General features: G+C 41.6%; 1 protein-coding gene across 2 annotated transcripts in view; it reads left to right on the top strand.

The window, feature by feature from the left end:
* The window catches only part of LOC120515924 (tolloid-like protein 2), a 361,663-nt gene extending 336,664 nt beyond the window's left edge, over positions 1 to 24,999 (top strand). For both annotated transcript variants that reach the window (XM_039737306.1, XM_039737298.1), the window contains 3 exons: positions 4,726 to 4,939; positions 8,269 to 8,519; positions 19,226 to 24,999. In XM_039737306.1, the coding sequence (XP_039593240.1) occupies positions 4,726 to 4,939; positions 8,269 to 8,519; positions 19,226 to 19,354 (594 nt within the window). In that variant the 3' untranslated portion in view covers positions 19,355 to 24,999. The remainder of the gene's footprint in view (positions 1 to 4,725; positions 4,940 to 8,268; positions 8,520 to 19,225) is intronic.
* Positions 25,000 to 25,810: the final 811 nt, after the last annotated feature.

Genomic DNA, 25,810 nt, shown 5'->3' with positions numbered 1-25,810 from the left:
TTGTTTTTTTTTGGTCAGTACTATATCAAAGTGTGTCATGTTTAGTGTTTCCTTATACAGTGCAACTTCAGTTCACGAACGTCTCAGAACACATACAAATCGGTTTACGACCATAAAGGTCGCCAAACTTTTGCATCTGTTGACGACCACACACTTGGTATACGAACAAGCCAGTTTCCCTTTCGGTTTGTGCGCGCTGATGATTCTGCACGTGTTCAGTCTCTCCCTGTGCAGCGAGCCAACGAGCGCAACAGACACACACGAGAGAGGGAGAGAGACACACAAACACACACACATACACGAGAGAGTGAGTGAGAGAGAGAGCTGGCCGCATAAGGCCAAGAAGGCAGTTAAAGAACGCACCGGACTTGTTTTTAAAGAGACTGCTTCGAGCATTGTTTTAACCTCATTGTATTTAATGAAGACTTTTTTCTATTGGATTTTAATCCCCACTTCACTTCTGTTTACAGCGATCAGTTCGTAGTGTGCATTGTTGCAATGTTTCTTTTTTTGGTGGTTTATTAAATTAAGGATTTTTCAAATGTTCATTTTTTTCCCCTGTGCGTAAAACTCATTAAAATAAAGTGTTTTTAGCGAGTGGTTCGTAGCGCTATAGCGCGAACTCTTGCAGTGTTAGTTTTCTCTGTTCAAGGTTTTCTTAGTGTTATTCAATGTTTTTACATTTAGTTTACTATTATGCTGTGCATTCTATGGTATAATTAACTATATTTGTGCTTAAAAATATATATATATTTACATACAGTTCGTACGGTCTGGAGCGGCTTAATTGTATTTACATACAATCCTATGGGGGAAATTACTTTGGTTCACGACCAAATCGGGTTACGACCAGAGTTTTGGAACGAATTACGGTCGTGACCCGAGGTTCCACTGTATAGTGTTGTTTACGGTCAGCATCATCTTAACATGTCACATGCCACAATAATTCTCTATTTTATATTTTGTCTCCCAGAATACTTTGTAAAGTTCACATTCATTTTCTGAACACTCATATTGCACTAGAGGTACAAGGGGAACCATAGCCCATCTCTGCAGCAGTCTGTTCAGGGCCAGAACGGGCAACTGTCAGTATTTAAAGTTTAGGATTTCTGAAACACTTTATAGCAAGCTTTTGAGTGTTGGTTCACTACAGTCTTGCAAAGGAAAACAACGAGAGAACATGCAAAGTGCCCACCAGCCAGTCCAGCCAGGAAATACTTGCTCTATTAGCATGTACCACAACCTTGCAAATTAGTTCGTCATTATTTTGTAAGGCACCTTTCATAATGGTGGTCAATAATGCAGTGGCGGATCTACTGTGAAACTAATGGAGCTTAAACTGCAGGAGCCCTAATCCTGGAGGGGCCCCAGAAGAGACTTTACTCCACATTGCCTACAAATCGGGGGTATCTTCTATAACAGAAGGGGTTTTAAAAAATAATAATAATAATAGGGTGTAATTCAGTACAAAAAAATAGTTAAAATAAAAATTAAAAGGGCTGTAAAGTATCATGTAGGCTAGTTGTAAACGAAAAAACATTCAAATTAAGGACGTTTCATTCTAAATATATTTAACATAAAATAATTATAATACTGTAGTATAAAACACTGTTAACATTTATGACAGAAATATTTTTTTTAAATATCTATTTTAGGCTAGCTGTAATCAAAAAAATGAAAACATATTTTGTTACTTGCGGCCATTGTAAAAGACATTTTACATTTCAGTCAGTCAGTCATTATCCAACCTGTTATATCCTAACACAGGGGTACCTTTTATTTACTGTACATGAATAATCTAATAATACTTTAAAATATGGAGCAGCCATACCACGTACACTTCAGAAGAGGTCATCCACCTGAAGCTAAGCCTGCTCAAGCTTTGCCAGTACTTGAATGGGAGGCCATCTAGGAAAGCTTGGGTTGCTGCTGGAAGAGGTTCTGGTGAGGCCAGCAGGGAGCGCTTACCCTGTGGTCTAAACGTGGCTGCCAATGCCTCAGTGCAGTGATAGGGGATGTTTTTTGAATATATTTGTTGTGTTTTAGCCATGGTTACCCCCGACTAGGGTTCAAATGTTTATTATATCATTGTTTTGTTATTTTTTTATATTAACATTGTCAGTCAGTGGTTTCTTTATATTTAGGTATCTGAATTAGGCCAGTAGGGAGTGCTTACCCTGTGCTCTGAATGTTGATCCCAATGCCCCAGTGCAGTGACGGGGACACAATGCTGTAAAAATGGCACCATCCTTTGGATGAGATGTAAAAACTGATGTCCTGACTCTCTATGGTCATAAAAGATCCCTGGGCATCCTTCGTAAAGAGCAGGGTGTACCCCAATGTCCTGGATACATTTTCCACCACGACCTGGTTATTCTGGCCCCCTAATCATCCCCTGTCTGTGACTGACTATTTCTCACCCCTTTACCACCTAACAGCTAATCTGTGGTGGGCATACTGGTGCAAAATGGCTGGTGGATGCTGCATGTTAGTGGTGGTTGAAGTGGCTCCACACTCACTATGTGAAGTGCTTCGAGTACCTTGAAAAGTGCTATATAAATGTAATGAATTATTTTTTATTATTATTATGTTACACTATTACAATAAATAATAATAATTTTACCTAGGTACCTGTTTAATCAGTTAGTTAGTTTAACAATACATCTTAGGATGCGTTGAGACACATCATTAGTGATGCTTCTGAGGTCATAAAGTATTTTGGGTCTCTCAACATCACACACTCCCCTCGCTCAGCTGACCCTGCCAGGGTTGATCAGGCCCTGACTTGTGCCCCTGCAGCATTAGCCCATGTTTTGACCTCCTGATCCAATGTCACCTGACACCCTCTCTGCAGCCTCTAAGGTGGACTTTTTGCAGCTCCTGTGATGCCACGCAGGGTGTAGACCTTGCATAATGAGCGGCCAGCAAAGCCTCTACACCCCATCTCAGTGAGCTCACAACAAGCACTCTGGCACTGCCCCACCAGCTAATGGATCTTGGACGGCTTTTGTTTATTAGCTTCTTCAATGTGGTCCTTCCAAGGGACTGCCAGCTCCATTATGAACACCTGCTTTAAAGAGGCAAATGCTAACACCCCCTCTGGCCTCAAAGAAGTTGGTGTAACATGGTCCAGGAACTTGAGCTGCCTGCCCAAATCTATTTGCAGCTCCCAGTCCAACACCGAAGTGAGCAGGCAGGCTGTGACTGAGGCTGCTGCTCCGCCCTGACAAAGGTGATGTCTCTCTGGCTGTGGATGACCCTTTTGATAGCCATTGCTTTTTGAGTACGTGGTAGTGTTGCCAGCAGTAGCGGTCCTTACGGAGGAATGTGCTCCAGTTTGCCCTTTCTGGTGCAGAGAGGACATACTGGAGATGCACTCTTGTTGCAGATTTACTGGGCTGGTAGGACGTCATACACGGCTTGAATTTTGAACTTGATGCACTTTGGCTCAGCCTGCCAGATGTCACCCCAAGATCAATGCAGTAAAGATTTGGTAGATACTAACAGTAGACGGCTTGAGACGGCATGTCGCAACAATAAAGAGGAGCCATTGAAATGACAAACGCAATGCTAACATAATTAATATTAGCATTGTGATTGCCTTTTCAATGTGATGCTGATCTAGACAAGGATAAATATAAGGATAAAATATTTTGATTACCCCTACTCACAAATAAATGTTACTGTATATTTAGAATAGTAAAATAAGTAATAAATCATTAGCCTTAGCCTATTGTTTCTATGAACATTGCCCCCAGAAAGCACTTCTGCGTCAATCAGAAGTCCCAGAAAGTAAGTTTTACGAATCCCTACAGCACCCCACAGTATTACAGTTCCCAGCATGCCTCGCGAGTACCTGAATGGTTTATGAATATGCTATCTAGCGTATCGTGGGCTACCCAGACCAGAACTTGTTGCTGGTTGTAAAGGGACCCCCTTAACAGTTCAAACTTCAGGGTCCCAAAAATGTAGGTCTGCCACTGCAGTGAGAAGAAATCATTCATCCATTTATTTTTGAAACTATGATTTTTTTTTTCTTCATTGCAAGCTCATGGGAGCCAGCGTCCATTCAGGCCACATCAATGCAATACAAGAATCTACTACAGTATTGTAGAAGGCAGCCCACCCCTATGCACACTCACACATAAACCCAGACTTTCTGATTTAAAGCCGGCTTAGAGTCACCAGTCAGAAAGCCAACATAGATCTGGGCAGAAACAACAACAACAACATTTATTTATATAGCACATTTTCATACATGTAGCTCAAAGTGCTTTACAAAATGAAGAATAGAAAAATAGAAGACACAATAAAAAATAAACATAAGTCAACATTAATTAACATAGAATAATTAAGGTCCGATGGCCAGGGTGGACAGAAAAAACAAACAAAAAACTCCAAAGGCTGGAGAAAAAAAATAAAATCTGTAGGGGTTCCAGACCACGAGACCGCCCAGTCCCCTCTGGGCAACTGAAACTGATTCAGCAACACTAGCTAATGCAGCTTGACTCCGCTCTGAACATCAGTTGGTCTTTTAGTTTGTGCCTTTCACAGTCAGCACTGTGTCTGAGGGGTTTTCTGTACAGCCAATGTTTTATTTTCTAAAGAACATTTCAAGGTGATCATTTAGGTAAATAGCACAGAAATGCCATTGGCCCAACTACTTTGAGATCCTGCATATCCTGCATGATGTGTTTCACTCAGCTGCTTGTGTTCCTCCTGCAGGTCTTCAATGACTTTGAGGTGGAACAGCATCAAGAATGCGCTTATGACCACTTGGAGTTGTACGATGGCCCCAACAGCAAGTCACCTATCCTCGGACGCTTCTGTGGTAATAAGAAACCGGACCCGGTCATCTCTTCATCCAATAAGATGTTCCTTAGATTTTACTCCGATGCCTCAGTACAAAGGAAAGGATTTCAGGCGAAGCACAGTACAGGTACACCAACTTTTTAAACGGATTTTGGGACGGAAGTAAAGCAGGAAGGATTAGCAAATGATATTAATGATGTAGTGTATCTTAATACTTTCGGTGGGCTGGTGCCCTGCCCGGGGTTTGTTTCCTGCCTTGCGCCCTATGTCGGCTGAGACCCCCGTGACCCTGTTGTTAGGATATAGCGGGTTGGATGATGGATGGATGTATCTTCATAGAAAGAGTAAGATGGTTCTGACTTTTGTGACCTGTAAGAGGTGTCACAGAACATTAAACCCCCAGACACAACCACACAGATACAAGTTCTGGGTTCAAATTCAAGCACTTTTGCCAGTTGTACAATCATAATACAATGCAATTTCATTTTCTCTTCTCTCCTCCTCTGCCTCCTCCACTCCTCCCAGGTGAACTTTGTCCTTTTTCCATCCAAATCCAAATCAAGTGGATTAGGCAGAATGGCTCCTTTTATCTGAGAGTACTTCCGGTGCCAGGGCTTCGCCCGCAGGAAGCATCAATAAAGTCCCATAAAGTAGGGGTTTACGCAGCACTACCTGCTGGGTCCCATGGAACCTAATAGGGCTGCCCCATGGTACTACAGTCCCAACATACCCTGCGGGTGTCTGAATGGATACCGAAGGCTGGGAAAGCTGCCATCTGGCATGTCGGAGTCTCCCCCAGTCCCTCCGTTACATTGGTCTCCTTGCCAGATAAGGAACCTCAGTCCATCCTGGCAGGGATGCCTGCCCATGCATGAAATCCATTACAATTTTTTTATGCCATCCCAGTATGAGCAGTGTCGCTTATTGATTGGATTTTAAATAAAAAGATAGTAGTAGGATAAAAATTGGACTGGCATACTAATGCTTTCTGTTAAACACTCCAGACAAATGAAGCTAAACTGACATCCTGTTTTGTAGCCAGCCTCACACATAATGTTGGAATTAATAAAGCGGGCCTTCAAGAAACCATGAAACATTTTTTGAGTTATTTTAAAGTGGATTTAAAGTTGATAGGATATGTAATGTAGGGGAAGTCATTATAACAATGAATGTCTCGTGCCAATTTCTAAAACTAGTCAAAATTCTAATTATGTACGTAGATTTATCTGTAAGTCCGGTTTTATTAACTCTTTGCAGGCTTCATTTTTTTTTTTTTTTTGGTTTCACCGAGCACTTTTTTATTACCCAGATTGTGAAAAACATATAACTAACAAAACAGTTTTTCAGCAGCACTGTCATTGTTACTCAAACTCATCGTCTGACAGTGCAGTATCTGAGTCATTGACAATACACAACACATCTCTGGCAGAGCATTTCTTTTGACGAGAGCGGCATTTGATGCCATGATGTAATGAAAATGAATGGCAAACACATCTTTATCGCTTGGTCTTTGCTGCCACCTATTGGATAAAAGAGTATGATACATTCTAGGTATTTTTTTTGGTGTTAGCCTTCAATTCTTTATCTGTTGACTCTTGTCGACACCCGCCTTGAAAGTGTTAGTGAAAACAGAGTGACATTTTCTTGCCCTTCTATGGAGCTTTCATTTAGAGACCCCTTTAATTGCATTTTGACTCTTCAGAACTGGACCATCAGATACCTTTAAAGTGCCTGTGATGAGCCACATCACTGACGCACTGTTTGTCAGTATAATTTCCTTTGGTTACCTGTTTATAGCTCAGAAGACACAAAATAGTGAAGAGTGGACTTGCCTGTAAAAGTAGGGTGGGTGTGTTTAGTTGCACTCTGTCGTTAGTGGCTGCATCCTGGCATTAAGTTGTGCCGAAATATAAAACACCCAAGCAGACACTAGGGCCTTCTGCCTGCACATTCATATTGGTAGTGGAGGTGATTGTTGGAAGGAGAGGTGGTGAGCTGATCACTTATTTGATCTTTTATGGAATAACATTCTGGGCTTTGTCTTATTGCTAGTGGAACAAAAAATATGTATATATTTTTCTTTTTATTACTGCATAGCTCCTGAAGGTACAGTTGTGTATATTGTATAGAGACACTTCAATTAAATATATCGAAAACATGCTTAAATATCCTAAATTCAAATTTTGACTGTTTAAAATGTAATTAATAATATTTCTAATTAGAATTTTAATGGATGGAAATGTAATTGTAGACATCGAATTTGTCCTACGTGGGACAGTAAACCACGATAAGAGGAACAGGTAAAACCGACATCCTTGGGCTACTGCTGATTTCTCCCTCTAGTTTTGTGAGGCACTCATGAAATCCCAAAAGAGAAGGGCAAATCCACAAAACACTCTTCTAAAACTCAGTAAATAAGTAGATATACTTTAAATTGTTTTCTTAATTAATTCAATTTGCACAAAGAAATACATCAAAAACATTATTCTTGAATAAAGAAACTGAACACTAGGAGATAAACTATAAACTGTGTGACAGATTGAGTGCTTGCTCGCACCCTTGCACCCTCAGACACCACGTCAGACACCAGGTAAAAGTCCAATAATTATTTATTATAATAATATTTGTGCACAAAGCACTCTCCACTCCCAAATACTCCAATAATATTACAACAATAATCACAATCCTCCACTCCCAGACGCGTTGCCCTCCTACCACCCAGCTCAGCTCATTGTCTGGAGCGAGGCACCGCCCTTTTATAGCCCCTTACCCGGAGGTGTTCCTGTCCCAACAGACCACAGTTCCTTATTCCTTCCGGGTCAGGGCAAACAGTCCTTTTCTTCACCCTGGGAGCACATCGTTCCTTCCTGTCACGTGACCGTGACGTACTCCCGGGTCATAAGGCACGACAGAGCCCATAAGTCCCCCCACAGCGACTCCTGGTGGCCCCCAAGGTATCCAGCAGGGCTGTGTAAAAATACTACAAAGTCCATGAGGCCCTGCTGGACCTCGGGGCATGATCCTGCTGTCGGGAGAGCTCCTCCTAGCGGCCTGGGGGTGAGGACCAGCATGGAAAGCCGGTAGTCCTCCACAACTGTTCAAAACAGTAAATACAAAGAAATAAACGTGTGTCCTGTCCCTCTGGGCAATCTGATTGGACGAAAGAGGAGGAGAAACAACATGCTGATGCCCCGTCCAGGGATTGTTTCTGCCTCATGTCCGATCCTAGCTGGAATGGGCGCATCCCTGGACTGATGGATTGATCCAAAATATAACACAAATAGGGAATCGAGATCGATGCTGTCCTGACACACAACTGTTGTCCCAGAAACCCAAAAGTAACCAAATTTAAGATTTCAGAAATTGCAATCATGGTCCTTCTCAGAGGTGGTGCTCAATAAAGAGCAATTTATTTAAGAAAAGATATATGTGCTGCTGCTGTTTCTTTTTTTTCAGAATGCGGTGGACGAATGAAAGCAGAGATTAGAACCAAGGATCTATACTCTCACACGCAGTTTGGAGATAACAACTACCCTGGACAGTCCAACTGTGACTGGGTGATAACTGCTGAGGATGGCTACGGTGTGGAACTTATCTTTCAGACATTTGAAATCGAGGAAGAGTCTGACTGTGGATACGACTTCATGGAAATCTACGATGGTTATGACAGCAGCGCGCCAAGGCTGGGCCGTTTCTGTGGCTCAGGGGTAGGTGTCCAGTTGGCCATTGGTGAGTTAACGTTAACTGGGTATCCCCACTAGTGACAGCCTTTGATGGTAAAGCACAACGAGGTCAGCTCACATTGCACTTGATTGGGAGTTTTCGGAGATACCTCTTGTGATGCGTCACGTTCCCATTTTGTTTCCTTCCCAATAATTGCCAGTGGGCATTTTTGGAGAAATGCAGGGTAGCTGGGTCGCTGTTGCTTTGCTTCTTGGTATTTGCAAAAAGCATCTAAGGTTAAGCTCTCATTTTTCTGTATATATAAAAAGCTAACTAAACACAAATATTTTTATATGTTATTGAATGAGTTGAAAAGTCGACCACAACTCTGCTAATTTTCTCACTGAGTTACCACTTCGAAAGCCGTTCACATTAAATGTCCCCACAGAGAAACTCTTATTTTCTATTTTTTTTTTAGCTTGTGAATGCAGCATTAGATCCCAACCTTTGACTTATGTGTGATCCTGAGAGATCACTTCAACAGTAACTGCTAAAAATATGAAAATAAATGTACCTTGGGGAAAAGGGAGAAATGGGGCTTTTGTGTTGCTATCCGCTTTTTAGAGTGTTTAGTTAGTGTTTAGAGAAGCTAGCAGAGATTCTTCATGCTTTGATTCAGAACTAAAGCTACTTCCAGGCTATTACGTTTTTGTTTAAAAACGCAGACATTAGTCTCTGTTTCCATCTTTGGTCCACACTACCCCAGCACTTTTAAACCGAGAAAACAGAGACTTTTGAAAACACTCTACAGGGTCATCCATACATTTCCAAAAATTTGTGGATGGGTGAAAACGTAGACTTTTGAAAACACAGTCTCTAACCGCACTGTGATTGGTTTGTGCCTGTTACATGGCCCTTCCCTGATTGTATCCTTCTCATTAGAACATCTTCTTCCCTGATTGGTTACCTTTCACTTGTATTATCTGAATTGTGTTTTGTACAATTTGAATGCTGCATACATGTGCAAAAGGCAAGTAATATACCAATCGCTATAGTTTTTAGGTAAATCATGTGGATGGTGGTGTTAGCATCCCATGAAGGATTTTTCTGCCAATGTGTGTATGCCCAGTGTAGATGAACGGCTAAGATTTATGCTTTATTGGCTGTTTTAGTGTACTTTCATAAATAATCTGAAAGCTCTGGTGTGGGTGGAGTTCCATTTTTGTTTAAATGTGGTGGTAATCAATCCTTGACACAATAAAGAGGTTTGGGGCAACCTCCCATATACAGTAATTGAGAATTGGCTGCTGAATTGCAAAAAAGGTTGATGCAGAGGTCTTTACAGACAAGAGTCCACAACAGAACTGAACAGGTTAGGAGACATGGTGGATATATATTTGAAAAGCAGAAAGAGGAGGAATCTTGGGACCAGAACCAGAAATGAGGTCATCGGGCTGTGACTTCTTGGGATGTGGAAATGATGTCATTAGGAGGTGGGCTCTTCTGGGGCGGAACCAGAAGTGACATCTTCTGGGCTGGAACTGAAGGCGACATCATCCTGACAGCCAGGCGGAATTTCCCGTATTTGTTCTATGAGGAGATAAGAGAAAGGATTACTGCACTCTGCCACCCCCTAGTCTGACCAGGAATTTCCTTCTCCTGAGCCCTTTAGCTGCCTCCCATGTGCACGTGTGTGACAATGTTTAAATGAAGCGTAGTAGAGGGGGCATAACCTAAAGTGCCACTACTGTGGAAAACATGTTCCTGTTTCAAAGAAGGCAGGCGCCTCTTCACCTAATGACTACAGACCAGTGGCACTTACATTTCACTTCATGAAGAATTTCGAGAGGCTGGTCCTGATCTTGGACTGTATGAGTCTTCTTGTGGTAGACCACCTGGACCCACTGTGCTCCTTGAAGAGCAGATAGATGATTGTATCTTCCATTCCAATACAATCTTTGTCTGATAGGCAAACTGCAGTTGGTCCAGGTGGTCCACTACAAGAAGACTCATATAGTCCAAGATCAGTATGAGCCACTCAAAGGTCTTCATGATGTGAGATATAAGTGCCGCTGGTCTGCAGTCATTAAGTGCCTTCTTTGAAACAGGAACAATGCAGGATGTTCTCCATAGCAGTGACATTTTCTGAACCTTAGGGACAGACTGAACAGGTGACAGAGGTCACCACAAAGTTGATCAGTACAGGCCTTAAGAACTCGAGGGCTAACTCCATCTGGTCCCACAGTTTTTCCTGTGTGTAGCTTTCTCAATTGTCTCCTCACTTGATCTTCAGTTATGGACAGCACACACTTATGCTCAGAGGTGAACTTGTCATGAGTCAATCCAGTTGATTTAGTCGGAGTTGCTGATGTATTAGGAATGGTGTCAGTGGTCTGGTCATTAGAAGAAGGTGACAGTGGGAGAGAAAATCTAGAAATCTATTTAAAATTGGTTAAGGGTGCCAGCTTTGTCCACATCCCCTTCTAGCACTACCTACCTTCTCTATCTTGAGTACTACCTATTCATGTTATTAATGCAGCCAGAATCATTCATCTTACTGCTTAGCTAATATTGCTAGTGCCGTGGAAGCTTGCAGATTATCAGCCTCGCTACGTGATGCTCAGAATAAGATAAAGTAGATTGACATGTAATCCTTCAAAGCTCAGGTTATAATGTGTGTATACGTATACCCCAAACTAATACATTACCACAACAGATGGGCCAGCAAACCAAAGACATTTTTATTTTTAGATCATAAGGAAGTGGACACTGGGAGGTCTCGATTTTTCTTTCAGTCTCCCAGGGCTACCAAGACACAGTGACATCTGTTGGCCTTCTGGACATATTTTATGCTAAACTGGCATCCACTTAAAGGGCCGTGCTCATAGGAATGTCCCATAATTGCTTGATCTTCTCTGCATATAACAAGTCCCCAGTGTTACTGTTTTCGACCTCTGTACTACAATAATATCAGACACAGCTGACACAGCTTATGTGGTCAGAGTTATTCTGTCAAGGGCAATAGGGCATTTCACCGAGCTGTTGGGCATCCGCAATGGTTGTTATGGACGTGTCCTCTGAGCTTGGTGCTTCATTTGTTTGTGTATCGACCTTTTGTTTACATCCTTGATTTATTTCTTGCTCTTTGTTTTGGCCTTGACTCAAGGTTTTCTTTGAACTCCGAGTTCTGACCTGTTTTGATTTCATGTCATTCTCTTGGTCACTCCAAATCTCATCTGCCCTGCAAACATAACGTTGTAAAAGAATAAATGCTTTATTTGAGTCTCAATCTTTACTCTTACGACTCGCTACTGCTGTAATCTGCTTGGCTACCAAACTCAGGCTGAGGCTTAGTCCTCCAAATTTTGATGTCTAGTAAAAACAAATAATAATAAAATAAAATAAAGCAAGCTTTACCCCATACAAAAGTAGCAGGGGTAAAGGCTTCTGCTTCCAAAACTCAACAAGGAAGAAAGGAACACTGAAACCTCTAGTTCAAAATAAAAAAAAAAAATAAAGTTCTTTAATATTTTAAGATTTAACAACTAAATATTTCTAGGAATTTGAGAGTTTCAAAGAACACAGAGTCCTAAAATCACTGGAATGATCGCTAGAGGAAGGAAAGGAAAACCATCAAACCTTGTCTAGTCAGGAAAAGAAAAAATATGAAATCTTTATCCTTATATACAGTGCATCCGGAAAGTATTCACAGCGCATCACTTTTTCCACATTTTTTTATGTTACAGCCTTATTCCAAAATGGATTAAATTCATTTTTTCCTCAGAATTCTACACACAACACCCCATAATGACAATGTAAAAAACATTTACTTGAGGTTTTTGCAAATTTATTAAAAATAAAAACTGAGAAATCCCATGTACATAAGTATTCACAGCCTTTGCTCAATACTTTGTCGATGCACCTTTGGCAGCAATTACAGCCTCAAGTCTTTTTGAATATGATGCCACAAGCTTGGCACACCTATCCTTGGCCAGTTTCGCCCATTCCTCTTTGCAGCACCTCTCAAGCTCCATCAGGTTGGATGGGAAGCGTCGGTGCACAGCCATTCTAAGATCTCTCCAGAGATGTTCAATCGGATTCAAGTCTGGGCTCTGACTGGGCCACTCAAGGACATTCACAGAGTTGTCCTGAAGCCACTCCTTTGATATCTTGGCTGCGTGCTTAGGGTCGTTGTCCTGCTGAAAGATGAACCGTCTCCCCAGTCAGAGGTCAAGAGCGCTCTGGAGCAGGTTTTCATCCAGGATGTTTCTGTACATTGCTGCAGTCATCTTTCCCTTTATCCTGACTAGTCTCCCAGTTCCTGCCGCTAAAAAACGTCCCCACAACATGATGCTGCCACCACCATGCTTCACTGTAGGGATGGTATTGGCCTGGTGATGAGCAGTGCCTTATTTCCTCCAAATGTGACGCCTGGCATTCACACCAAAGAGTTCAATCTTTGTCTCATCAGACCAGAGAATTTTGTTTCTCATGGTCTGAGAGTCCTTCAGGTGCCTTTTGGCAAACTCCAGTCGGGCTGCCATGTGCCTTTTACTAAGGAGTGGCTTCTGTCTGGCCACTCTACCATACAGGCCTGATTGGTGGATTGCTGCAGAGATGGTTGTCCTTCTGGAAGGTTCTCCTTTCTCCACAGAGGACCTCTGGAGCTCTGACAGAGTGACCATCGGGTTCTTGGTCACCTCTCTGACTAAGGCCTTTCTGCCCGGATCACTCAGTTTAGATGTCCGGCCAGCTCTAGGAAGAGTCCTGGTGGTTTCGAACTTCTTCCACTTCTGGATGATGGAGGCCACTGTGCTCATTGGGATCTTCAAAGCAGCAGAAATTTTTCTGCAACCTTCCCCAGATTTGTGCCTCGAGACAATCCTGTCTCGGAGGTCTACAGACAATTCCTTTGACTTCATGCTTGGTTTGTGCTCTGACATGAACTGTCAACTGTGGGACCTTCTATAGACAGGTGTGTGCCTTTCCAAATCATGTCACATCAACTGAATTTACCACAGGTGGACTCCAATTAAGCTGCAGAAACATCTCAAGGATGATCAGGGGAAACAGGATGCACCTGAGCTCAATCTGGAGCTTCATGGCAAAGGCTGTGAATACTTATGTACATGTGCTTTCTCAATTTTTTATTTTTAATAAATTTGCAAAAACCTCAAGCAAACTTTTTTCACATTGTCATTATGGGGTGTTGTGTGTAGAATTCTGAGGAAAAAAATGAATTTAATCCATTTTGGAATAAGGCTGTAACATACCAAAATGTGGAAAAAGTGATACGCTGTGAATGCTTTCAGGATGCACTGTATAATTTGATACTATCCGTATGTATGGTGTTCGCGTCAATACCTCGACTCAATACAAGCTAGAACCATGCAATGGGACTCTGCCTCTGTAATTAGAACATAACGTGGCAAACGCGGACGCAGTATTGCATGATTGGCTAAGAATGTTCGAATGCTTCAGTGACACCGCTGGACGGCCGAGTATAGTAAGTCGATGTTGGTTCGAGCAGATAACAGTAAGTTTGGTTGGTTTTCAGAAAGTTGGTTTGGTGGGGCGTACTTTCCAGAACTAACATCGCTGACTGACTTAAACCCTTCGACAGCTCTGGATCCGTAAGTAATTTAGAACATATCACCAATTGCTTGGTATGTCGAAATCTATCTTTGGGCAGTTTGGTTTTGGCATCCGTCCTTCTGACATCTACTGGCAAAGTGAGTAATGACGGTTGGGTATTAACAACGGTCATTGTTTAAATCTCAGATTTAAAATGACTACGCCAACATAATTATTACTCCGACTCTGATTACAGTCATAAATTGTTTGCCGGAAAAAATCAAATGAGGTGCGCTGAAGAGCTGTGGTTCATGTCTCGCAGCCCCGTGTAAACAGGAAGCTCTTCATTACATCGGCCGAAGAGGTCTATTTTAAGTACAAATCAGTGCCACGATAACAAAATCATTTCAAGGACTTTAAAAAACAAGTAATTCTTTGCAGAGAAAGTATGGATTTCACAAACATAGAATTTTTAGCCCGATTCGATCGGGCTCCCAGTCGCTAGTACTGTAAATAAAAAGATTACTTTTCGCAGAAAACTCTATTAAACAAAAATAACTTCCAATGAGCACAGGGGCACAGAAGTTAATGCCTTCAAAACAGATAAACCAGAGGTCAAAAATCCAGTAATCACAAGCATAATCAAAAGAGCACTAAACACAAGGGAATTCACCAACCACCTAGTGCATTCAATGAACCGCAGTTGACTGTGGGCTTTTCTCAGCCTTTATGGGGCTGAGGGCAGACTTTTGTGAAGATGGGCAGGTGGCCCCATCTCGTGGGAAGCCACCCACAAGATACACAGAACATAGCAGTAGATTATAATAATTCTTTACATTTAAATATAGCTTTTCTCACTACTCGTAGCACCTTTTCATAATGAGTGGGAAGCCACTTCAACCGCCACTATTGTGCAGCATCCATCTGGATGATGTGATGGTTGCCATTTTGCGCCAGTGCGCTCACCACATATTAGCTGTTAGGTGATAAAGAGGTGAGAGATGATTAACCAATTGGAGATTGGGGTTGGCTAGGGGGACAGAATGACTAGGCTGTAGGGGGCAATTTAGCCTGGACATTGGGATACTCCTGACTCTTTATAAAGGATGCCTTGGGATCTTTTATGACTACAGAGAATTAGGACCTCAGTTATACATCTCATCTAAAAGACAGCGCTATTCTTACACCATAGCATCCCATTCACTGCACTGGGGGACTGGCATCCACATTTAGACCACAAGGTATGTGCCCCCTACTAGCTTAATTTTGATACCTAAATATAAAGAAACCACATGATAGACAATGTTAATGTAAAAAATAACAAAAAAGTGATATAGTAAATATTTGAACCCTACTAGGGGGGACCATGGCTGAAATACAACAAATATATTCAATAAATATTAACAAAAATCAAAACAAAAAGGAAATCATCAAAATGGCAAACATAAAACAGAGCCAGACTGTAATCCCGAAAATCAAAATCCTTAAAAAGCCAAAACCCAAACCAAAAAATCAACGCAAGTACTTTGCAGTGAAAAATCCAAATGGGGGCTGTTTCGTGGTGGTAGGGTCCTAGGGCAACTATATTTTATTCTTTATATACTTGATTATGTAGACTTGAATAAAATGCTCCAAATCCCTGCTATAGCCCTTGCATATTACACAGCCTTTTATATTTAAGATACAGCACTATTACACATGCCCAAAATACGAGGAAGAGTCAAATGAAAACCTTAAAACTTTTTTTTTTCATAATTTATTGCAGCAAATGTGTCATACAACTGAATAGTTTTTCTGCATAATCTCCATGACCCTAACCTCCAGAGCTTACAAAGTGCATGGATTCCATTAAAAATAAGTCTTTTGGTCACGTCCACAGCCACTCATGCACCACCTGCTGCACCTCTTCGTCTCTCCTGAATGTTTTTCCTCCCGTCGCTTCTTTGAGTGGTAATCACTTAGGCCAAAGTCTGGCAAGTATAGCAGATACGGAAGACATTGGAAGTGCAGGTCCCAAATTGTTACACAGGCTGAGCTGAGCACTGTCATGTTGTAGTGAGTGACAGACATGCATCACCATACTGAACCATCATTCGCTGATGAACTTTGATAAGTTTCGTTCCTTCAATGCTCAAAAAGCAGATGAGAGAATGCTGATCCTCTTTGGTGCATGTTTTCAGTGGTGCTGTTATCTTTATCCTGCTACTTTGGTGTCATGTAGCTTGTCTGCACCTCACTTCTGCTCAATGGACACTCCTAGTGTTATTACTAATAATGTTGACAACTTACATGAAAATGATGGAATGTTTAGGATTTCTATCACAATTTTAAGGTTATCATTGGACTTGTATAAGCAGCTGTGGAAATTCGGTCCCAGACACAAACAGGCAGACACAGAATGTCCCAAAACACACGCGTTTATTGCACCACACAATAACACAGTGTGCAAATCACCAATAATAACGCTCTTTCTCTTCTGCCGTCTCTACTCCTCACACGCAAGCTCCGTCCTCTTCCACCCAACTCCGGCTCCCGAGTGAAGTGAGGTGGCCTCTTTTATATGTCACCCAGATGTGCTCCAGGTGCTTCCTGATCTTCTTCTGGCAGCACTTCCTGGTGTGGCAGAAGTGCTGCTCTTGCACCCGGAAGCACTCCGGGCATACCTGGACTCTTCTTCTTCCTTTCAGGTCTCCATAACAGTCTGGGCGGCCAATGGCAGTGACCACGGGCCCCAACAGGGATGAGCTTCCAAGCTTGGCTTCCATTGTCCCCACACAGACCAGGGTGGCTGCCCTCTCGAGGTCCTTGGAAGGTATTGCTCCTCTACCGGTCTCTCCAGGCGTCCACGCCAAACACCTGGTAAAAGTGTCACAATTATTCTTTTTATTATAATAATAATGTGTACCAAGCACCCTCCACTCCACACTATTCATAAATTCACAATAATCCAGTAACAATAATCACAATCCTCCACTCCCAGACGCGTTGCCCTCCTACCACCTAGCTCATCTCATTGTCTACGAGTTCTCATGGTCCTTCTATACTCCCTGACCCGGAGGTGTTCCTGTCCAACAGTCCACAAGTCCTTATTCCTTCCGGGTCAGGGTAAATAGTCCTTTTCTTCAACCCGGGAGCACGTCGTTTCTTCCTGTCACGTGACCGTGATGCACTCCCGGGTCATAGGGCACATAAGAGCCTACGAGCCCCCCTACAGCGACGTCTGGTGGCCCCCAAGGTATCCAGCAGGGCTGTGTATAAACACTACATAGTCCATGATGCCCTGCTGGAACTCGGGGCATGATCATGCTGTCGGGAGAGCTCCTCCTGGCGGCCTGGGGGTGAGGGCCGGAGCAAAGTGCCGGCAATCCACCACAAGAGTAACAAAAGATAAAAAATCAACAAAACAATACTCATAGGAAAATAATAAAATAGAATGAAAATTAGCACAGAATTTACAAAATATTCTAAATATAAAAAATTCTAAATATAAAAAAATGAACTTGTAGTAGGAATAAAATTCTGACCATCACATAAGAATTGTTATATAGTGCTTATTTTATTGTCCTGAAAGAGAAATGTGGCTTTTGTCAACAGGATTTACTGTGAGTCCACGACATATGATTAAAAACACATCAACAAAGAACACGAGAGGAGAGGTTTGGAGCAGGCAGTGATACAGCGCGTTGCTGCACCCACCACACGACAAACCACATCAGGATCCCAAATTAGGACCCGACCACAGCCGTGCAATGGATGACACCTCAGCACCTCAGTAGCTCGAATGGAGTGGAACAGTGTGAGGTTTTTTACAGTGACTGGAGTGCCAGTCCTGCCACTAACCCCCAAGTTGGTTCTCCATCTTGCAGGACTGGATGCAGGCTAACGTCACACCCAGGATAGAGCAATTACAGGTTAAGGGCCTTGCTCAATGGCTGACTGGTATTTACGGGATTCATACTGGCAACATTCCAATTACCGGTGCAGATCCCTAGCCTCAGAGCCACACGACATAAAATTCAAACTTTGCACATGTACACATATATAAAAATCTAACAGCAAACATTACTGGTAGTATAACATTAGACCTCTGGTGACTCTTCCTATGAAGTCAGTAGACAGATTGGGAGTGCATGGTGGGGTCATGCGGTCTCTGGAAAGGGGTCTATGGCACTCCTGATATCTCTGCAAAAGGTCCAAGTTGTTAGAGTCCTGGTGCTTCCTGTCTTGATATATGGTTGTGAGACATAGACCTGAGATGAAGATTGGACTCCTTTGGTACTGTGTCTCTCCGGAGGATCCTTGGGTACTGCTGGTTTGACTTTGTGTTGCTCATGGAGTCCCGAATGGGGCACATTACCTGCATTGTGAGGGAGCGTCAGTCATGGCACTATGGCCATTTGGCACGATTTCCCAAGGGTGTTTCAGCTCGTAAGATCCTCGTTGTTGGGGACCCACATGGCTGGACCAGGCCAAGGGGTAGCCCATGTAATCATTTGTGGAAGGTGGGACTGGACAGGGTGTCTGCCTGGTGGGGGGTTGCCAACCGGGATCCCAAGCTGTTTTGTCATGTGGTGGGTGCAGCAATGAGCTGTACCAGTGCATGCTTCCCAACTTGACTTGATAACATTAGATCATAAATGTTATTCATAGAACCAGCAGTAAGACCTGACTTAACGGTCAATACAAATGTTATCTCCTTTTCTCATGATTTAAGTCTGTGGAAGTTTATTAAAGTTAAACCTCTTTAGAAGATGAATAACTTTTGTGATGAAGGAGCATTTGAACTGATTGTTTTTTATCCTTGGAAGCTTGAACCTGTGACCCAATGACAATAAGTGGAATTATGAATGGAGCAGTTGAGTCCGGTCTGAGAGAGCTCACTGTGCTTTCCGTAGCACTTGCTTATTAAACCGCTCTGTCAGGTTTGACTGTTGAGATCTTGTGGTTTTACTTTTTCACAATTTGATTTATTTTATTTTTGTTGCCAACGTTAAGATTTCTAAACCAGGCCGACAGAATGTAACAACTGTATATATATGCCAGACTAGATGTTTTCTGACAATTATAAATTTCATTGTAAATGTGAAAAGGCACTGAGAACCTGAGGGAGCCAAATGTCATTTCTCCATCATATTAAAACAGTTGTTACTTTCTTTTTCTTTTTTTGTAATTTCAGCCACCAGAAGAAATCTACTCAGCTGGGGATTCCATAATGATCCGCTTTCACTCCGATGACACCATCAATAAAAAAGGATTTCACGCGCGGTACACAAGCACCAAATTCCAAGATGCACTGCATATGTGAACAAAGCTGGACGAGGAGCGCTTGCTCAGCGTTTTATCTTTTCTGACAAAACACAAAATTACAGTCACAGGAAAAAAAAAAAAAGAAACACTTGCCGCAGAAGCACCCGGAGTCCGGTGTTGAGAGTATTTGTTTTCTGCAAATAAAATTGAAACACTGCTTACAAAAAAACTTCAGATCTGCCTTCTAAGCATGCCAATTAATTGCTGAAATCCTAAGGACCAAATATTTAAGTGGCATATCAAGCCGTTCAAAAAGAAAAGGATTTTTTTTTATATTTATTTTTTATGTTTTGTTTTTTTAGCTTGGAGTTTAGGAAGGTTGGCATCTGCCAACATATGGTACCCTTTCCTTGGTGCCTCAGGTGTGCCTAGCTTCTTGAGTCCTGTCACGTGTGAACATCACCCTAAGCTAGTTCATTTCCATGCCTGCTCTTGTCGACGGTGTCCCATTCCTGGTACCCAGGGTCAAGTCTGATGCCAAGGTTTATTCTTTCAAGGCTTAAGCGATGTGACGTTTCAGATAGCTAGTATGGTACCCCATTGGGAAAATACTTGAATTGGTGAAAAAGAGGCTTGTGACACCCAGTATGCCAGCACTCCTCCTGTTTAGCTCTGTGGCACCCCTTATTATTGACGAGATGTGTCCCTGTGAAGAACGGGCAGCATTGTTGAGTCTCCTTACGGCATCGCTCAGTGAGAAGTGGTGATGATGGATGAAAGTCAAACCATACAAAGCAGTCACAAAAACGGACACAGACGATTCCCCTTTTACATGACGTTGTGCTTCTGAAGAAGCTGAGTAACACGAATGTAACGCTTTAATATCACAGGGTCGCTAGCTTGAGTTGGCTGATCTGGGTAGGTGAAGGCCTGATTCTTCTCTCAGTTCTCCATGGGCACTGCCTAGAGTGGATATCGAAATTGAATCTCTACATTTTTAATAATATCACCTTCATATTGTGGTCGTTTTAGCTTTACACTTCTTTAATGGCACTTCCGTGCAGTGAAAGATATGGCAGCAATAAAGTTAAAATACACAATGAAAATCTAATCAGTTTAAATGGGAACTGAGTGGCAGAGATCAATTAAGCAATCGTTTTTGGGGGAAAATACTAAAGAGAACTAAAGCCAAAGGGTGAGAACAAAGTTGAGATCAAAACCAGAAAACCATTCTCTAAAACTTGTTTTATTTGAATCGAGAATTTTTTAAAAAGTTTTTCCTTCAAAGTTTGTGCAACTTTGCATGCAAATATCTTTTATAACATGACAGCCATAATGTCCCAGGTCATATGGCGTTGGTGACTAGCCACCATGCAGCATCTGTCAGGACTATGCAAGAGACAGGTGACCTGTGAGATATGCATAAAAGCAAAACAAATTACAATAAAAGTAGCGACTGAAACCCAGGCAAAATATAAAATCAAAGTCAAACCCAAGAGAGACACACAGTTTTGCTTTTAGGGTATTATTTCTTCAGATCGGATAAGAAAATGCTTAACCAGCTGGCCTTGTATACCGTCGTACGATGAACTGGAGATCGCGACTGTGTAGGCCACACCCCTCGAAATGCGAGATACAAACCCTAATGACAAATCCAAAATTGACAAGTAAGGAAAACCTCAGAAATGGTGTAGAAGACGGTAAAATATGACGGCATCATACCAACCAAGAACACAAAATGGTAGCATTCAGAAAAGTAACCACGTAAAAACAGCGAGGTGAGGCTGTCACCAAATAATTGACAAAAAATAGAGAAATAATAAAAAATCAATAATGTTATGCAATCTGAAAACTACTAGGGCACAGCAAAGACCTGTAACTAGCCAAATCTGTAAAATATTTTCGACAAGACCAGAATGTTGTTGAATAATCGAAAGAAAATGTCAAAAAAACAGACAAAGAGAATTTGTTGTTTTAATAGCGATAAGCAATCTTCGACATCGTAAAACACACATTGTCAACATTTAAAGCGTCATGTTAGTGATGTCAGCATTCATGACTTTCGGGAGCCGCATTGCCAGCGATGGAGCATCATGTCGTTATAATGTAACTCTGAAATGGCAGCGCCCGTTCAAAACAATCATTAAGCAAAAAAGTAACATTAATAAAATTTTACCTAGCTCTAGAAGATAAGTAACTGTTAAATAACATCACCATAATGTCAAAACTATATTAAGTAGCTCAAAGAATTTTTACGTTATCTGACTCCTAAAACATTAAATGTGAGTCAAGTGTAAACGATGAACGCGAAGTTAAAACATCTTCTTGAATGACGAGGTCTTTTGTGTCTGAGCCACAGCGGGGCCTTAAGAACAAGAACCGACGATTGATCCTAAAGTGGACGAGCTGCGGTAGGCACTAAGGTTCTGCCTGACTGCACTCAACCGAAAGGATATTTATTTACGTGTCACCTACCCCATGAAGTTTGTAGTGATGGCAGAGAAAGTTTTAATTTCTTGTTTTCATGCAGAACGGAGATAACAATAACAAAGTTTCTGATGTAATAGACATCTTTGGCGGGGTACTCAACGTTGGTCCTGGAGGTCCACAATAGCTGCAGGTTTTGGATTTAACCCAATCTTTAATTTGAACCCATTTATTTACAACTAAAGCAGTTTGTTTTTGAGTTAAGTTTTAGTTAACTGGCTTGTTGCAATTCTAAACCCTTAATCGCCTATTTCAATTTTTAACGGCTGTATTGAGGTTTTAGTTGTGTCCTGTTTTCGTAAACAGCCATCAGTTAATAATGAGGTGCGAATGACAAAAGAGCCAGCAGCAGCTAACATAAAGCAGTGTATATGCGTCATGAAGTGTTTGAATTATTACAATGATTTCAAAAAAATGAACGAGAAGGGAAGAACTAAGAGCTACAAATTTGTCCTGGACCAGAAAATATACACATAATGTTCTGAGAAAATGAAAAATCTACAATGTGATAAAAGATTTGACTTGGAAGAATGAAAGCACAAACAAGCCATAGAATTAAATACCAAGTTTCATTATCTGCTAGGCCTGACTTCTAATTCCAAAAATGCTTGGAATAAAAATCTGGACTCAGAGCAGACTTCCAGAACTGTAAACTGAGGACCCCTGGGCCATCGTGACCAATACTGGATAACAACACACAATATCAAAAATGTCCTTTAAAAAATCTCGTGTTACTCATGTTGCATAAACCTCACGAGAAGTCATCCAGTCGCACACTCATAATGTCCCAAGCTTGCATTTTTACTAAAATATCGTTAAATAAAACACCTCTGGAAACCGCTTTCATGAATGTAACTGGATCGCTCAAATGCAGACGAGCATTTGAATTAAAGATTGTCTTCCCATTGTTACAATTATATTCAAATCGAATCCACAACAGGCACACCGTGGGATTATTTAGCAGCAGTCTGTGAATGTGCATTTCAACCTCCTGTCTGTGGCAGCATCTCAGATACGCAGAAGTCCGAGGCACATTCTCTTCCTGATAATGTTTTTACATAATTTTCTTTAACTTTTAATCTTTAATTGTACTCTTCTTTCAATGCAAACATTTTCATTGCTATCACGTAAAGTGCAATCCTTCCTACCGAATATGTAAATAGTGGGCTGCAAACTGGCCAATGAATGAGAAGGGGGTTGATCTTCAATTCAGATACAGTACTCGACTGCGGATAAGTGCGTTCCATTTTTAGTTCTCAAAGAGTGTTTTCCAGAAATGGTTTATTTAATAATATTTTAATAAAAATAGATGTGTTTGGAATGGATGACGTGACACGTGGGTTTCATGGAGATTTTGATACTGTTTCTTGTTCTACGCCCTTGCTCACCATCAACCCCATTATGTCAGAAACTTTTTTGTCTGTGTTTTCCATGATGACATGAAATTAAACTTTTTCTCCCAGTCGTCACTACAAAATTAAAAAAATAATAATTTTCGGGTGGAATATTCCTTTAAGAAGATGAGTTGTGGGGTGATTCCTTATGCTTACTATGCACCAGATGGCATCCTGTTCATTTTCCTATAGTTATGTTTCTCCTTTAAACAAAGTATTTGCGTCACAAAAACTTACATTGTTTTTCAAAGCGAATATGAGAGACGCAGTTCGAACACGAGATATTTAACTATTATTGGATCATCCCGTGGCACCCAGGGATTCACATTTTCTACAATAATAAGGGTCCTTCGTTCAAAAATAACCTCATGAGAAATGCTTCTCCCTGCCATATTTGGGTCATCCAAGACCACCATTCTTGTAAAGATCACAGGCTTTGATTTTGATTTCACTGACAATTGCAGATTATCAGAGTCTCACATTTTCAGTTCATATCTCCTTGGTCGTGATGCAGGCTTCACTTCCAGATCAGAGCCGTATTTTCTGGCCACCTTTAAGCTTCTTTACTGGCCCAGGTTGCCCAGTTGTCCATGACACCTTTGATGCCTGTTTAGTCTTTATGGCCTAGAGCTAACTGTACCAAAATGTTTTGAGCTCAGCTGGGAATTGTGTGGTTATCACTTCCTGGAGTCCTTCTATTGAAGGAGTTGCTTTGGGGACCACCATTCGTGGCCATGATGTGCACTCTTTAGGCAGGGTGCTCATTCTAAGAGGCACTGTGTTCTTGGTCTCCTTTAGATCTTGAAGCAGACAGGTAGGGTATTTTGCAAGCGAGATGTGACCCCCCCAAGACATTGAGTTTAGGTTTGGGGGCTGGCATTCCATAGTGGAAAGTCAATATTTGACTGCCCCTTAAATGTTCAGACTCTTAACAATAAAAGCACCACAATGACTAACTTGGCCCCCCAATGGGTGTCACCTCCTGAGATTCAGTTGTGCCATTGAGTCGATCGAGGACGTGGGCATCGGAAAGTCCTCAGACTTGTCCTGTCGTCAGCTACGTTTGAACGAGCTGAAGAGTCAGGGGTGGTCTTTCTCTTCCCTTCTGTGTCCATTTGTCTTCCCCGTTCCCTCAGGTTTGTCCAGTGTCCACCAAGAGGTGACACGTTTTTTTGTTGTTTTTTTTAATTTTCTCGACATTCCTGCATTTGTGGGACCTTCATTTTTGATCCTACAAATGTTTTTTTCTTCTTAATTTCTGTTCTTTTAATTTGTTTGCAGTTTCTAGTTCAGGTTATTCTTGTTTTGTTTTATTTTATTTTATTTTTTATAATTGTAAGAACGGCTGTGATCTTCGGACCTCAAACACCCTCCTCCCTTTCCCCTCCATAATAAATGGACCTTTTCAACTTTTGTGGCGTGCAGGAGGGGAATCAATCTGTGTTTCTTTTATTCATTGCACTGTTGCAATGTTTTGAGTAATATATGCTACAACGTTAGCATTAATCTAATTAGTTTTTTTTCTTAATACAGTATAAATATATATATATACATGTATATATATATAAATATATAGAGAGAGAAAGACAATAAGCACTAAATAGCTGCCTTGTTTTAAAGTCTGTCTAGAGATGTCTGTCTGGTTTGCTGTATACTGACCACCGGGGTTATATTTAATAATCCTAAGTGCCTGGAAGGTACGTGTTAATACGGGGGGGAGGGTGTCGAAATAAATCAGGTTTTGTCTTTGCTCCTGTTATTTAAAATGAAATATAAGGAATACAAGAAGACAATAAAGTGCTTGAAGAACATTGTAATCGCCCTCTGAGGTCTGGTGCTTGTCTCTTTAATACTCTTTATTTCATTCCAGAATATAAATTCAATTATTACACCAGAACTCACAATTCGGGAGAAAAATGACTCGCCTCCAGCAAAATGGTGAGCCGAAATGAAAGCAGAAGGGAAAATACAGAAAAGACTGGAGTGAGGCGGTAGTAGATACAAGTGGGGCTCTGTACTGGAGAATATGGCCACCGTTCTCAGTCAGTCAGTGATAATGAGACATTTGCAAAAGGAGATCCCTTAGACCAGGTGACAATGTGGAAATTTAATACATTCGTGTGTCGACTTACAGCTGTCCAAGTTGAGGTGATTCATACAAGGGGTGTAGAGGCGGTCCACTTCTACACATACTTTGGGGGTCCACATTAATGAGAGGTTGGGCTGGTCTTGGAGCTCAGAGGACCTAGAGAAGAAAGGGCAGAGCAGGCTCATCTTCCTTAAAAGACAGCATTCATTTAATGTGAAAAGTGTCATCCTTCACATCTTCTACAACTCTTCTGATGGTCAGTGCAGCTTTCTATGCTATGGTGTGATGGGCTGGTAACATCACTTCAAGAGAGGACCACTGAATCAACAAGCTAATTAAAAGGGCAGCCTCAGTTATGGGGCACACTGTGGAACCCCTGGACATCATAGCAAAGGAGAGAATGAAAATAAAACTGAGTGCCAATATGGACAAAGCTGGACAACCTCTCTGTGACACACCGACACTGAGGACTTTCAGACAACGAATCATTCAAGTGAAGTGGGTCAAGAAACGCTAAGGGGGCTCCTTTATACCAACGGTAATA

The sequence above is a fragment of the Polypterus senegalus genome, chromosome 1 (assembly GCF_016835505.1).
Source record: "Polypterus senegalus isolate Bchr_013 chromosome 1, ASM1683550v1, whole genome shotgun sequence".
Lineage (NCBI taxonomy): Eukaryota > Metazoa > Chordata > Cladistia > Polypteriformes > Polypteridae > Polypterus > Polypterus senegalus.
The sequence above is the reverse complement of the archived record's forward strand: the minus strand, read 5'-3'. Positions and strand labels throughout refer to the sequence as shown.